The following is a 15,944-nucleotide window of genomic DNA, read 5'->3' on the forward strand; positions in this document are numbered from 1 at the left end:
TATAGAAAATTAATACAATTAATGTAATTGCATAGTATATGAAGACAGAAATTTAAAAATTAGAAATCATGAAGAACAGACAGAAATTGAGAATTAGATGAGAGAGAACTGTTAATTTTACAACTTAGAAAATCAGGCATTATTTTCCAAGTTGCATTAGGTCTGTTGGTCCAAGTTTATTACAGCATTTACTGTGGCCCCAGTCCAGACTGAATTAAATGGGAATCTTTCCATTGATTTCAATAGGCTTTGGATCAGCAACTATGCTGTCACCTCTTACATCATTTTTGTCAACTGGGAATAATAGAGTAGTTCAGAATAGTCTGCCTGAAGTTCCAGAAGTCTTTAATTACCTGTTTCTTTACAGCGCCAGTCTCATATTTATCTTCTTAATAACAATTAAGTCTGCTGAAAATGTACTATAGAATGCATTTAGTTAAAATAACGTGTCAGTAAGAATGAAGAAGATAGCCTAGGTTGCAAATAAAGTCTGTTAAAAATATGTACACCTAAAGTGGATCTAAAAGTTATAAGTAATAGGAAAACCTGCTTTCAGTTTAAAAAATGTGGTTGAGCTTACAGCAAGCACTATGTAGAACTATAAGAACTATCCCTGAAAGTATTGTGCTGTCAAAGCTGTCATGTCCCCCTTCCTCAAGTGGGAACAAGACTAACAACATCTGTTATAGTAGCTCCAGGAATCAGAAAGTCATCAGCAAGACACTGCAATTTCCAACAATTCAGAAATTGGAAGAAATAAAGAGAAACAATCTCTAAAAAACTACTTCAACTAACCAAACGTACTTGTAAAGAAATAATGATGGATGGCATATGCCTACCAAAGTCTTACTGCATCAGCTGTTTATGCAGAAAAAAACACCCCAGGTCAAAGTCAGAATTTTCTACGCAGAAATAAGGTATTATTTTGTGATGCACAAAACACCAAATTTAGAACAAATCCTAGTCCTTACTTCCCCTATGACTATAATGCTGACACCTGTGAAAGCAGGCCATCAGTGTTCAGAGTTCAGCTGCTACTACCGAGGATTAGTGGAAAAGCATGAATATTAGATTTGAAGCTAAGAATTTTGATAGACTCACAGCAACCAGTTTGCTGAGCCTCTTGATCACTTTTCTCTTAAAGACCAACAGGAACTAATTTATTCTAAATATATTACTTATACAGAGAGCACTATTTTATAGAAGTGCCTACTTTAAGGCAATATAAAACTTGTGTATTTAGTACTCTATGAAACATTTTCATATGTCTTAAATCGACAGACAGATGAACTTTTGAGCACTGGATATACAACAGGATTTTTATGCCTCAATTTACTGAGAGATTAGAAATAGAAATATAACAAAAATCAGACCAGATGCATTAAAAATAAACTAGGTAACATTTTCAGAAATAAAGATATTTTTCACAAGGCCTACTGCATAGATATAGTATAGAGATACTAGGTTTGTTTCTAACTGAAGTATTTCATAACTCAGTATATAAATGCAGATATAAATGTTGAGTAAACAGCATCTTATTAACTAAAACTGGTACAAAGCAACATAACATCAACAAAATGTGCATCGAGCAAAGCATATCACTGTGATCACTGAAAAACACATTTGTGCATATGTGTGGTGTTAAGTATTTCACTTCCACTTCTTAGCCAGCGGTCACCATCTGTTTCAATCAACACTACCACACTGCACTGCTCTTTCTATTTGTGAAACAGGAAGACAGACATGATGCTGCATTCTCAAATATGGTTGTTATCAGAAATAACTCTGCAAATACAGTTGATAAATACAACCACTAAAAGCACAAAACTTGAGGTATTTTATTGATTTGAATAGTAGCTTTCCTTCTAAACAGACTAGCATAGCTGCTACACTCCACTGTCTATTGCAAAGGTTTTGACTGTGAATTTTAATTTTCCTTCGATTAATAGCTTGAAACAATTACCAAGCTTTCTATTACTCACAGTCCCATTCTATTCCACAGGTAACTGGCTGCTTTCCCTCTCATGTGGTCCACCTAACTTAACCAAGATAAATGTACAGAAATCATGTTAAAATTACCTTCTGATTCTGTTGTAGACTTGAACACCTAAAAATTTGCACATCTCATCTAACTGCATTAAATAATCTTATAGAAGACGTTCCTCTTGACACATCATTTATTTGTGTCACGTTTGTCACTCAAATATAGTGCTTGTGGTGTTAATATTTCTCTCCTCAGTGATTCTCATGAAAATGTACTCATGGCTAGAGGCATAAAAGGATGCAAGTAAAGTGAAAGAAAAATTTGTTGCAGCAGGTAAACACATGCAAAATATCATTTTTCAGAATTAACTCCATTCTCAAAATCGTTATATATGTCAGTTTATGAAATGACAGTCGGGGATATAATATGTGTAAGGCTGTACTGAAGAAGAAAGTTCATTAGAATTAGCTAATTTACATTTTGATAAGTAAACATCATGATTTCCTATATTATTATTATGATTGGCTGCCAGGCATTTGTTCCAAGAACAGGATCTCTAAGGAATTTTGTCAGTATACAGACAAAACAGTTGCTAGTAGTTGTGTGTTTTCTGTCTGCTATTTTCGTAGTGCCCTATGCAAAGACAGCCAAGAGAGGCAACACTGAACACAAGACTACTTCATGAGGCATCTTGCCTTAAGCTGTTGCATTCTAAGGGTTCCACTAAAACCATTTGCTTGTAGGGAAGAGATCTGCAAAACTGTGTAATAAGGGAGAGGGGGGAATATTACATGGCACACAGAAGAAAAAAAAAAACACCAAAAATATTTTGTTCTGCATACTACCATATAGCTAAGTCAGGAATTTTCCTTCCTTGGTTCCTGTTTCTATTAATCTCAGTATGGCTACAGATGCACGAGAAGTACATTAACTTTAGGTTTGCTTTCCAAATATACAGGGTACGTGGCTATATCAGCTTCTGTGTTGTATGTTAAAGATTTCTGGTTTATGAAGAAAAACATAGCAACTTCTGTTGGAGATTTCTATATCCTTAGTGTATCTTGAACATGTTTCAAGAAGAATTCTGCTACCATGCATTGATCTAGATCTGGCCTTCCTGATGCAGTTGTAAGAGATCAACAGCTAAACCAGGAGCAGAGGAACAACAGTGGGAGTCAGGTCAGAGGCTGAAAGCCACGTTATGCTGCTATCGCTGGCACAAACAAGGCCACATCTGAGGTCTTGTGATGTGACCTAAATATTAAGGGCAAATTCTAGCATTTTAAGTGGTTGCAGCTGAAAAATATGATTTCTGGAGAGTAAACATGAGCAGTCGCAAATGTTCAGACATTACTTGTGGCAGGGTAGCACATGTTAGGCCTAGAGGAGTGCTGTGAGTGTCCTGCCAGCTTCACCCACAAGCACTCACTTCAGAGTTCCCATCTGCATGACTGTAAACACAGGAAGTCTAACACGGCTTCCACTGAAACCAAACCCTGACAAAACTCTACCTATGTTAAAAATGACGGCCAGACTGAAACTAAGGTCAAATAAATACTGATTTATTCTATCTTTCAGACAGTTGGCCCTTCGAAATAACATATTTCTCAAAACAGCCTGTCATCAGTAAGACACGTGGCCATCTGTTAAACTGTCAAAGTGACAGCATTACTGCACTTGGAACATGGCCTATTCTTGTCATCAGTAAAATGAGCTTGATTACTAGCTTTGCTACATGTTATCTAAATTATTCTGTCCATACTGTCAAATGTTTTTCTAACATAGAGTGGGTAGGACTGGGATGGCCTGCCTTACTTCAGTCCCAAATAGTACTTTTGAGGGAAAACAACCACATCACTTGGAATTATTTACTTAGCTTTACAACCTACTTTTTCCTCTTCATAAATTTGGGGATTAATAAGACTAATAACACACCAGAAAGTATGTTGCCCAGAAAGTAACCACGCCTCAGAGGCTGGAGGCAATGGGAGTTCAGTTCAGCTGGGCTCTCCATCCTTGACAGTTGCCTTTTAGATGTCTCAAGATGCATTCATTTCTCAACCATGCTCTTTTTATTTGCTAAAGTAAGATGGTTCATAAGATGGCTATTTTTAAAAAGACCAACGTAACAAATTACACCATGTCTAACACTAAGGTGGCTGAATGGAAGAAATAAAGCTTGTTTGCATGTATGTGTGGGTGGGGTATCCATGCAACATGCTGAGCTGTCCCAAGGCCACAGTTGCAGCTGGCTCGTTAAGGGTATGAAGAGAAACAGTTTCAACAGTATCATCCAAGGCCCATCTTGAGCTTAGGCAGCCTATCTGGCTATCACAGGGAGGGCACAGCAGAGTTTTGTCCCTCTCTCCCACATCAGTGCCCTAACTACTACGGTATCCACCAGAGGAGGCCACACTGAATTACAAAGAAGAAGGAGCAGAGACGCTTACGTGTTATACATCAGATACATGTTGGAGGAACAACAGAAATGACAGAAGCAATAAATTGCACAAGACATCCCTCACAGCCCACACGATCCAGCTCCCTTTCCATCAGATGAAGCCCAACTACCCTCTACTTCAGGGGTGTCAAACTCATTTTCACCTGGGGCCACATCAGCCTCACAGTTGCCTTCAAAGTGCTGAATGTAATTTTAGGATTGTATAAATGTAGCTTGTATAAATGTAGCTTGAAAGCAGAGCTCACATATCCTATGGCTGAGGATAGCTCTCATTTTGCACAGCCCAAGCAAACACTTTTACCACAAAGCTGCTGCACAGAAATGCCCTTTGCTCCTTCTCCAGGCTCTGACTAGATGGGAGCACCGTGTTTGCATGTGCACTCTGGTGCTACGCCAGCAACAGAGGCAGACGAGCAGGTATGACTTGGTGTTTTTCATTTCCTACTGGTTACCTTAAAGCAATTTCCTGGTCAGCCTGTAGATGCTCTGCTCTTCAGAAGAACCTCCACTGACTATAAATCAAGCATACAGTGCAATCTGGCTTGCTCTGTTAGGATTGTGTAAGTCTTTTGAAGTTGTTTACATATTGGAAGTCTTCCTCTATATTATTCTATGGTGATCTTAAAAGGCTTCATAGTGATTTTAATGTCTTAAATTTGCCACTTGATTTCTTTTTAAAGCAAAAGTATAGGACTTAAGTGATGAGTTTACATTGCTGTTTAAAATGTTATATTGTGAAGCATTTACATTAATTTTAACCAAAATACATTTCTTTAGTAGATATAGGTCAGACTCAACCAAAGCTATCAGATCGGAAAGAGAGCTATTAAAGTATTAAATAATTAGTTTTCCCTAGGTCAGAAATGCTTTCTCCTTCCTAATTTTTAAATTAATTTTTTTAAAATCATGATGACTAGCATTATTCCTAAAAACAAAAAGAGACAAAACAAGGCCACGGAAAATAACAGAAGTCTTGTATACTATCTCAACACATTTGTAATAGTGTACTAACAAATATACCAAAACCTTGTCACTTCCATTTTATGGTTTCTAATTAAAATTCACTTTCAGTCTTTCTTACATCTGAAGATACCATAGATTGTAAAAGGTTAATGCATCTCACAGTTATTTGGGACAGAAAAAGAGGAAAAAAGAAAGCCAAGTAAGGAATTATGTGAGTTCTTCACTTAATCCAGCCAAGTGGGAAGAAAGCCTCTTGGGAATGATTGCCCAGTGTTTTGCAGTCTACTCACAGAGTTTTTCACAGTTTTTGGTGAATATATAAAAAATCTAAATGAAAGACCTCAAGAATTTTTCAGCTGGGGGCATTATTTCCATCTCCTAGTTGTCCAGACTCTCTACCAGATTTCAGTACCATGCAACACATACTGCCTCTTGGTGTTACATTCAATACCACAAAAATTTCAGAATGTATAAAGCTGTACCTCCTGATTTTACAAATCAAAATATAATTCAGAATGTAATTAGTCTGGAAGGCAGTGTTCCACCAACTGAACTCCATTTACTGCTCTTGGGCTCCAGAAGAATACTGATGGTTTGAAGACAGCTGGCTCTCTCTCTGCACTCAAAGCTTTCAGCTATTTCTGCAGATATTTTGGCTCCTCTGCTTCAAGCAAAGCCTGGTGGCCTGAAAAGAGCCAAACAAGGAATCAAGGCAGACAAAGCCTATCGATCGCACAAAAAGAGCAGGAAAAATGAGCTGTCCAAACACCAGCAGAGGAATAATGTCTTTGGAAATAAGCAAAACAAAACTGCAGTAGCACGTTCGCCACCTAAGCAAGAAGAACAGAGATACAGGTAACAGGGACAGCATAAAAAGATGCAAGGAAGTAAAAGACCAATAAAACTGGACAAAGTGGGGGGGATGTAAACAGTGAGAAAACAAACAATTAACAAGCATATGAAAGAACATACACCACGTGGCAGAAATGAGAGTTAAAAACACCCAGAAGCTTTCCTCATGTAAGTAACTACCAGTATCTAATAATACATCCTAGCAATAGGGAAGAAGTCAATAAAGAGACAATTTTAGAACATATATACAAATTGATATATAACAGCAATATAGTTAAGAATCTTTTATTTTAAGGCATCTTTGACTTTAAAGGTTTATTTCTTTTACTAAATGGAAATTTAAAGATGAACACCAGAAAATAAAAAAGCACTTTTATAAAAACAGAAATATCAACTAATTCAAATCAACATGGATGAAACATGAAGTATAACATCCATTAACAACAACAACAACAAATCAGTATATAAGAATATATCAACAATTTAATGACTTACAGGCTCTCCTCGATGTCCTTCTAGGCCTGGAGGTCCAGGCTGTCCAACTTCTCCCTTTTTAAAATAAAAAAGACTGTTAAATACAATATTAAACAAAGAAACAAACTTCCTTTACATAATAAAATAATTACTTCAAATAGTAAATTATTATTTTTAATATAAGTAAAATGTAAAACCAATACACATGATCAAGGCTCCATCAAACATTTCTTAAAAGCAGTTTCAAACACCGTAAGTGTTGCCAATCTGGCATTCCCTCCTACTGCATCCAACAGACAGCTGTCAAACAGTTTGCAAAAAGAGATGAGAGACAATTGTCTTTCGAATTAGAACAGCAATTATTGTTTGAAAAAGCACATAAAACAGTAATAAATTGCTATTCTCTAATTGTTAGTACAACTAATAGTCTGAAAACTATTTCAAAGTACTCCAGAATACAGCAGTACCAGATATGATCAAACCTTTATGTCCTCACTCAAAATACGTATGATACCAAAAATATTCTGAAAATCAGAAGAATAATTCCAGAAATAAAAGCACATAAAACAAATGCAAAGATCAATTAATATAGATACAAAATAATCTGGTAATAATTAACTTAAAATTACAAACTGGACCTGAAATGACAATGGGTTCCAAGCCATGCTTTTTTTCTATATTCTTTCCCAGAATGAATATTGTATGAAAACAGGAAAGCTCCAGCAGAAATCTCCTTCAAAGACAGCTTGTTTGTTACTGCTCTGAATTTGATTACAGACCCAGAATGAAGCAATGTTTTATAGCAAGCAGATGTTGAAGTCAAGCTGACAAAAAGTTTGAATGAAGAATATGGCTTCTGTTAATTATTATATTCTAAAAAGAATAAAAACTAATGAGTTTGTAATATTTTTGTACTACAATAATTAAGAAAATAGTCAACTAGTGTCTTTCAGTTTAAATGTACACAGGTTCACAAAACTTACATACTGAATTATCTGTATATTGTTTACAAGGATAAAAACTCATGAAAATACTCTCCAAATTCATGCTTTATCCACATCATACTTCACTCTAAAGGGCCACCAGTGACAGTTAAAATTTTATGTTAAACAACTGCAACTGTTACCTGTTCATATTATCAAATACCAGAGAGGAAAAAAATCTAATATATAATTTTTTTTTTCCACTGTCTATAGCACCAGCAAAGGAATTTCTCCACCAATTTACCAGAGGAATCTGTGTGTGTATATAAATATATATATATATATTTTTTTTTTTTTTTAAAATGAGGCAGGATACATTTGACCTAAACTCATGTAGGTAATGGAGCTCCTGTCACAGCTAACAGAAATCTAGTCAAGACAATTAACGGAGGCTTGATTCAGCTGACCAGCCACCAAGAGTTCAGTTTCACTCCTGCACACAGACATTTGGTCACACTTAAGATACTCAAGGGTATCTTGTCTTAACGCCCACTCCAGAAAGGCACTGGCTTTCCACAGGACTTATATTTGCCAGCTCCCTTAGGATGATTTGGATACTCACGTATCTTAAATGCACCAGACACTTTTGTGTAGGTGAATAAATTGATCCCTACAAGTCGGCCTTCTCTGAGCCAAATTGCTCCCCCCACTCCGCTGGCAATACTGGTTAGACCTCCACCGACATTTATTGCAACACAGGTAGCTACTATGTCCATAGACACAAACTTAGCTGAGTGTTTTAAGAACCCCTGTTAAATTGTCTTTGCCCAACATATTTGTAGTGTCAGAGATACATGCTCTCATAGATATATATTAATAATGACAATTTGTAGGCAGGTATCAAAGGGATTTGAAGATCAAAATGAAATTAATGTAGGGATATTTAAAACTAAACCAAGTAACAAATAAATAAAAAGTCCTTCAGTATCACAGAAATAATCTGCTGTTGGTTGCTGTAGCTAACTTCAGAAAAGTGAGCAAAAATAATTTTTTTTCCATAATTAAGATTTATAACTTCTTTTACTAACATATTTTAAGGCTGTAAACTTAAAGCCAGTTAAAAAAGCAGTACAGCAATTTGACATAAAGTTATTCCATTACCTTTTAGCACACTCTCATTAGGCCTTCCAAAGAGAATAAAATAGGAAATATTGAGTTTACCTACCGTAAAAGTTAGAATGCATATGTACTTTTTAAAGGCTGTTATTTTAGATATGCCTGCCTAATACATTTTTGAATTGTAGGATGCTTTGTTATATATTGAAATTGGACAATTTTTAGAATAATACTGCTGTATTGTTGGATGTAAGTGGTAACTCCTCCCTTTAACTTCAAATTACGACACCTACATGTGTTTTTCTACCTGAAGTTGTCTGGAGATACATCAGGGATCTAAGATGCCAGTGAGCAGGGGCTTGATTCAGTTACCTAATCATAAATGTCTGGTGCTGTCTGCAGTGTATGCTTGTATATAAATTTCATTAACAGATCACAGAGTCAGAGAAACACAAATGGGATGAGAAAGATGAAGTATAAACAATCTCTGGTGAGCACTAACACACCCTTAATAAAAGTTTTGCCCCTGCTCACAAACCAACTGAAATTAATGTAGTCTGCCCATTGACTGCAGCAAACTTTGGCATTTCCCAGTAACAAACATTATTTCAATTTCCAGCAATTCTCCATAGAATAAACTGAGTGTATTTAGACCACTAGAAATGCTATTGAAGACTTCGGCAAGATATTATATGAATATACATCTGTACATACCTTGAAACCAGGACTTCCTGGTAATCCATCTTTCCCACTTCTGCCAGGGTCTCCCTATGGCAACAGTTAACAGTCATCAGTGGATGAGTTAACAAGCAAAAGTTAAAGTCAAATTGTCTTCACAAAACTTACGGATCGCCCAGGCATTCCTGGAAACCCTGTATCACCTTTCTCTCCTTTTGAACCCTGAGAAATACAGCAAATGCAAAGTAATTAGCGCTCAATGTTTATGCTGCAAATTCAGTATGTTTAACCTATAATTCATATATGTTATCTCTTAGTTTGAAAATGTATGGAAGATCTGTTTCTTTCTTAACACAAACAGTGGTCAGTTAATAACTACCACCTGTCATAGCTGTTATCAGTCTCACTCCCCTTATTCTTCTCCCTCTCTCCCTTTCAGTTAAAACCATAGTATAGTTTGGATTGGCAGGGACCTTCAAAGCTCATCTAGTCCAACCCCCCTGCCACGAGCAGGGCCATCTTCAACTAGATCAGGTTGCTCAGAGCCCCGTCCAGCCCGGCCTTGAACGTTCCCAGGGATGGAGCATCTACCACCTCTCTGGGCAACCTGTGCCAGTGTTTCACCATCCTCATCGTAAAAAATTTCCTCATGTCTAGCCTGAATCTCCTCTCTTTTAGTTGAAAATTATTACTCTTTGTGCTGTCACAATGGGTCCTGTTTAAAAGTCTGTCTCCATCTTTCTCATAGGCCCCTTTTAAGTGCTGAGAGGCTGCAATAAGGCGTCCCTGGAGCCTTCTCTTCTCCAGGCTGAACAACCCCAACCCTCGGCCTCTCCTCACAGCAGAGGTGTTCCATCCCTCTGACCATCTTGGTGGCCTCCTCCGGACCCTCTCCAACAGGTCCATGTCTTTCCTGTACTGAGGGCTCCAGAGCTGGACGCAGAACTGCAGGTGGGGTCTCACCAGACCAGAGCAGAGGAGTTATATGGTTCATGCATGTTTCTATGAATTAAAAAGCACAGACTTCTTTGCAATATAATTATTACATATATCCCATATTAAAAGCATAGACATATTTGCAAAAAATGTATTTATAAGCATTTGTGTTAAAATTATTTACATTGGTTCACTAACAGAGGCACGAAGGGAATTCCCAAAATAAACAAATAAGCAGAGAATTAGTTTAATACTACTACACTTAAGACTATCCAGTAACATCAGTGGAAATTTTTCTGATTTAGGACCGCAGAATTAAATTCTCTGTGAATACACCTATTGTAAAAGTATAAATCATATTGTATTGGGAAAAAGCAGGGTAGGGGGAAGAGGTTTTAATTTTTGTCTTTATCACTATTCAAACCTACTTCAGATGGCAATATATTAAATTCTTTTTCCCCAAGTTGAGCCCGTTTTGCCCATGATGGTAATTGGGAAGTAATCTCTCTGTCTTTATCTGGACCCACAAGCTTTTTATTTAATTTTCTCCCCTTGTGCTGTTGAGGAGGTGGAATGAAAGAGCAGTTGGGGGCACATCAGGCAGCCAGCCAAAGTCACTCCACCTCAGATACCAACACCATGTCACTTCGGTTTATGTTTATAATTTTACTTGCCTTTTTTCCATATATTCCTGGTACTCCTTGATCTCCTTTAGGACCCCTTTCTCCCTAGACAAAATGCATATGTAGAAGTTAATTTTCAAAATATAAGTCATTATATACATATATATATACACAAAGTATCTATCTATCTATCTATCTATATATCAGACATAAAATGAAGCAGGCAAAGAGCTCCATCAGGTACAAAAAATATATATATATACACTCAAGAAAGTAAATGCAAATCTTCAATTTTTCAAGCTCTCCTAGGGGAGGAGCCCAGAATATCCAATAGCCCTGGTGAGACAATCCATAGCTCGGAAGCTCAGTGCTACTATTCTCAATCAAAGACACTTTAAGTTTCTGCTGACTTCAATATAGGTAGGTACTTAACTGAACATTCAGCTCTTTGAGAAGTGCTACACTTTTCTGAAGACTTTATTTGAGAAGTTTAAAACACAAATTTGGAAAAACTCCTAAGTAAATTCAGTTGAGTACTGATATAGAAGACCAAAGATAAGGTTGATGATGTTCTGGCAAACAAACATGTGACATAAACTCACTGGGTTAGACCAGAACTATCCTTCAAAATGCTGTCACTCAAATTGAATGGCTTCAAGAAAATTATATATATATATATTTTACACATTATTTGTCATGAAGAAAGTTCTAAGTAGTAGTTAAATCAAAGTTCAAAGTAATTAATATAGAATCTCTTAGAACAAAAATGAAAAAACAGGTGGTTTCCACTGCTTTACATGTATGTAATGAAGTCCCATGGCATCTTCCTTCAGTTTCAGTATCCTATCTACTCACTTTATGTACATCATCAAATGCACTGACATAATATTGTATATAAACTTTTTTTTTCCTTTAAGTTAAACTATAGAGCAAGCTGAGAGACATGAATATTGTAACAATAAATATTTAATTTCAACCTTTGGTGCTGGCATCCCATGTAATCCAGGAAAACCAGGTAGTCCTCGGTCACCCTAAAAGAGCAAATGTATTTTAAATCATATCTAGAATAGTAGTAATATACTCTAATATAGTATATCAATGTATATATATAGTATATCAATGATCAACAAATACAATTAGATAACATTGGTATACCGACTGATGAGAGTTTGCTGATCTTTAAAAAACATTTAATAAATAAAAGAAAAAAATAAATAATCACTACATTTTTTTAAAATAAATTTTCTTGTAATCTCTCAACGAGGCTTATGGAGGTTCAAAAGTAGCAATTTAGCTTTGACAAGACAAAAAAAAGCTCTGACCATCTCTGTAAGAGCTGTGATAATCCTACCATCCATTCCGAATTCCTAAAGAATAAAGATATTCCCTGAATCTGGGATGGCTTTGCTCCTATCTCTTATTGAAAATATGAAAGACCTACAATGACCTTATCAAATTTCTCACCAGCTTACTCTGGATGAGTGAATACAGGTATCAAGTACTTTCTCTAAAAAATAAACAAAATGAGACCAAAATACACTGATAAAACAACTTTGGCACTTTGACAAATGAGCTAATTCAGTGGAACAAGGAATCCACTTAGGTAAAAGCATCTGGCAATTGAAAACACAAGCCAAAACATCAGTTCTTTCTATTGTCCTCATAGCTGTCATATATCAGGAATTCCAAAATTTTTGCTATGGGTACTGAAGATATTTATCTGACAATTTTTCTGCAAGCTCCATTGAGTCACTACTACAAAAGTCTAAATTATAACTTGGCACTACATGACTTCAAACTTTAAAAACAAGCTCAGTTGCTTCTTTCCATAGACTGGATCTACATCACTCAGGACAAAGAGCCAATCATCAAATCATAGTTGGGCAGTCACAGTGTTTTCTCTCTGTTAATATCTAACTTTACATTGAGCAATATATTTCTCAATCGTAAAGAAGGAATAGTAAGTTATGCTCAGGAAGTTATTTTAGATAATATTTCAAGTTCTAAGACAAAGGGTAAAAGATAACATGTCTCGGTATAATATTTATCAAATCCATTCATGTCTAAGCAGATTTGGAGAGGTCTGTCACACATTCACAGAAGACAGGAACAGAACCACAGGAATGACAGCTTGTGGGTTAATGCTATCAAAATATCTCTCAACAAATCAGTATTGAAAACAGACAATGCAATGGAGTTCAAAAAAAATCAGCAAATCTCATAAAATAAACACATCGTGCATCTATTGCTTCTTAATAAAAAAGAATGGAGCTTTGATTTCTGCTCAGAAGTGGTGATTCAATTACTGGATAAACTAAAACACTTGGCAATGGAAATAGTTGAAAATTAGTTGCTATAGAAACTTCACAAGCAGTGGGATGAAATTAGGAGATGAAAATTTGGGCTGAATCATCAGGAAAAAAATTCTAATGGCAAGACCTATTTTACAATGGAAGAAGTTTTCTAAAACGGTGGTGGAAGCCCTGTTTCTTGGCACATTTTGAACAAGGCTGGACTGAACATTAGGAAATATTCTGTCTGTCATAACCCTGCACTGCCAGGAGAATAGTTTTTCATCATCAGTATCCTACTTTCTGCACATGGTCCAATACTATCAGATTAATTAGATTAACATCTAAAATCAATTAGATTAAGATCCCTAAAGCTCAGAACACATAAGGACATTTTTCAGCTATAATCATGCATTTGAGAATTCTGCTCAACAGTGACGAATTTAAGGACTTGCTTTTAACATTGGGAACTTTACAAGACGGAAATTCTACAGTAAAATCTGTTTGGAAAACAAGTGTTCGTTTTACAAAAAAAGCTTTGAAGTTTTAATAAACTAAAACCAAAATATGTTTTTATCACAATGAACTTAGAACTTTTCTAAACATAGGGCAAAAGTGTGAGAGACGGGTCAACGCAGATATTTATCTATCAATGAGACTTGCCAATAGCCAGTGGCCAGTTAATTCACTGTGTATACCGGAGATCCAGATTCAAGTTTATCCTGATTACCAGAAGGGACTTACTTATATAAGCTTCCACATCTGTCTGCAGCTCCAAGCTACTGGCTACACCTCAGCTAGATTTTTTCCACAAAAAGCTTTGGTTTCGATTAGTCAGTGTTTTTTGATAGAAAGTGCCATCCAGAAATTCCTACCTAGCTCATCTGGATGCTCACTTAAAGAGGAAAAGGGTAGAAAGAGATAGAAAGAAACCATTCTGACAGATGTCTGTATTGTGTTTTCAGGTACTCATATTTAGATATGCCTTCTCAATATAAATTATTCAGTGCAGTAAAGGTGTTACTGGCAGTGCTAAAGCCCATATAAACTTTATTAAATAAAGCAGATCAGATTCATAATTGAAGTAGCATTCTATATTAAGGATTCTTACTCCTTCTTTATTACTTTTTTAGTAAACAATTCTCACAGAAGCTTCATGTGAAAATATTGATACCATTAACTGTACAACCAAAAATAAGAAATGGTAAAAGTAAAATATTTTTATCTGTTACTCTTTTCTTTTTTTTTTTTTTACCTTAGTCCCATCTTTTCCTGGCTCTCCCTTGATACCTGGTAAGCCACGTGGTCCCTGAGAGAGAAAAAATGAAAACCGGCTCATATACTTACACAATCTGGCACAGAAAGAGATGCATAAATGCAATACAACATGACTCAGGAACTGATGTGTCAGTTGATTCCTCACAACACTTTGGTAACTGGATTCAAAAACAGAACCAAGCATGAAATGTATCCAGCAAGTATGAATATGACACATTATCACAGCCCATGCCTGGGGAACATGAAAACAATTCTTTGCTCTAACCAAGGACCACCCCAGGGGAAAAGGACATCAAACAACCTGTCCAGAGATGTTCCTTTCCTTTCACTTGTCTATCAGACAGTCTTCACATATGCCGTGTCACAGACTTGCTCTCAGATATTTAATTCGACAAATTAATAAGTTCTCAATTATCCATCCAGAGTGGATCACGCCACAAGTAAAATACAGAACTGGTTTCCAATAACTGTCCCAGTAAGGGCTATTAAATTAATACAATGAAGAAAGAAAAACAATTCTTCTCCATCTGTCTGAGCTTTACCTGAAACCTTCTTAAGGGCGTGTGAATTGTGGGTAATCAATCACCATGACAAGGCTTCAGATCACTGTTACTGACTCATAGTAAAATGGAAGAAACTACTGTTTGGCATCTGGATTAAGATGAAAACGTCTAAGTCCCAGCTGAGTTCCACTCCTACAGGCCTTATCCAGCTATGATTAATTTCCAGCCTAATTATCAGCCTACCTACAAACCCCAAAGCCATGTGAGTACCAAAGTGATGGTGAGTACCCAAGGATGGCCCCTGACTTCATGCCATCCCTTGAGCCCTATTAATTGCCCACACATCAACCCTCAATGACAAACAATGGATATTGGGAGAGATCTATCAGGATTTGTCTCAGATTTTCATATTCTAGGAATGAAACAGAACTTACTTGAACCCCTGGAGTTCCTGGGACACCTGGAGTTCCTGCTGATCCCTGGTATCCCTAAGGAAAATAAACCAAGCATTGTGACTTTTCATAAGTTAAACTTACAAATTTCCAAACACCTATTTAAGGAAAAAGCAGTCCTCCAGGTTACTAGAGAACTGTTGTCAAAACTTTGTCATTTTAGGTCACAAATTTCAGTAACTGCTATTATAATCATACATTCGAGATTTAGATTCCAGATTTCAGAATCTATCATCTCTGCATCTTAAGTCTGCAGCCTCCAGACTTCAAGCTAAAATCCATTATTTTAGATATTTTACATGTGAATGTAACAAATACATTGTTTTATTCTCCATCGGAGGAAAAAAAAAAAAAGAACAACAAATTTACCCACATACATAGACACTTCTTTTTACTCTGTCTCAAGAAAA

The 15,944-nt window shown here is 36.2% G+C and overlaps 1 protein-coding gene across 1 annotated transcript in view; it reads right to left on the bottom strand.

Annotated features, from left to right (window-relative positions):
• The window catches only part of COL21A1 (collagen type XXI alpha 1 chain), a 109,412-nt gene that overhangs the window by 35,649 nt on the left and 57,819 nt on the right, over nt 1–15,944 (bottom strand). The window contains exons 11-17 of the mRNA XM_065630957.1: nt 15,517–15,570; nt 14,557–14,610; nt 11,988–12,041; nt 11,062–11,115; nt 9,620–9,673; nt 9,488–9,541; nt 6,756–6,809 (exon numbers count right to left, since the gene is read on the bottom strand). Coding sequence (XP_065487029.1) covers nt 6,756–6,809; nt 9,488–9,541; nt 9,620–9,673; nt 11,062–11,115; nt 11,988–12,041; nt 14,557–14,610; nt 15,517–15,570 — 378 coding nt within the window. The remainder of the gene's footprint in view (nt 1–6,755; nt 6,810–9,487; nt 9,542–9,619; nt 9,674–11,061; nt 11,116–11,987; nt 12,042–14,556; nt 14,611–15,516; nt 15,571–15,944) is intronic.

Source organism: Caloenas nicobarica, chromosome 3 (genome assembly GCF_036013445.1).
Source record: "Caloenas nicobarica isolate bCalNic1 chromosome 3, bCalNic1.hap1, whole genome shotgun sequence".
Lineage (NCBI taxonomy): Eukaryota > Metazoa > Chordata > Aves > Columbiformes > Columbidae > Caloenas > Caloenas nicobarica.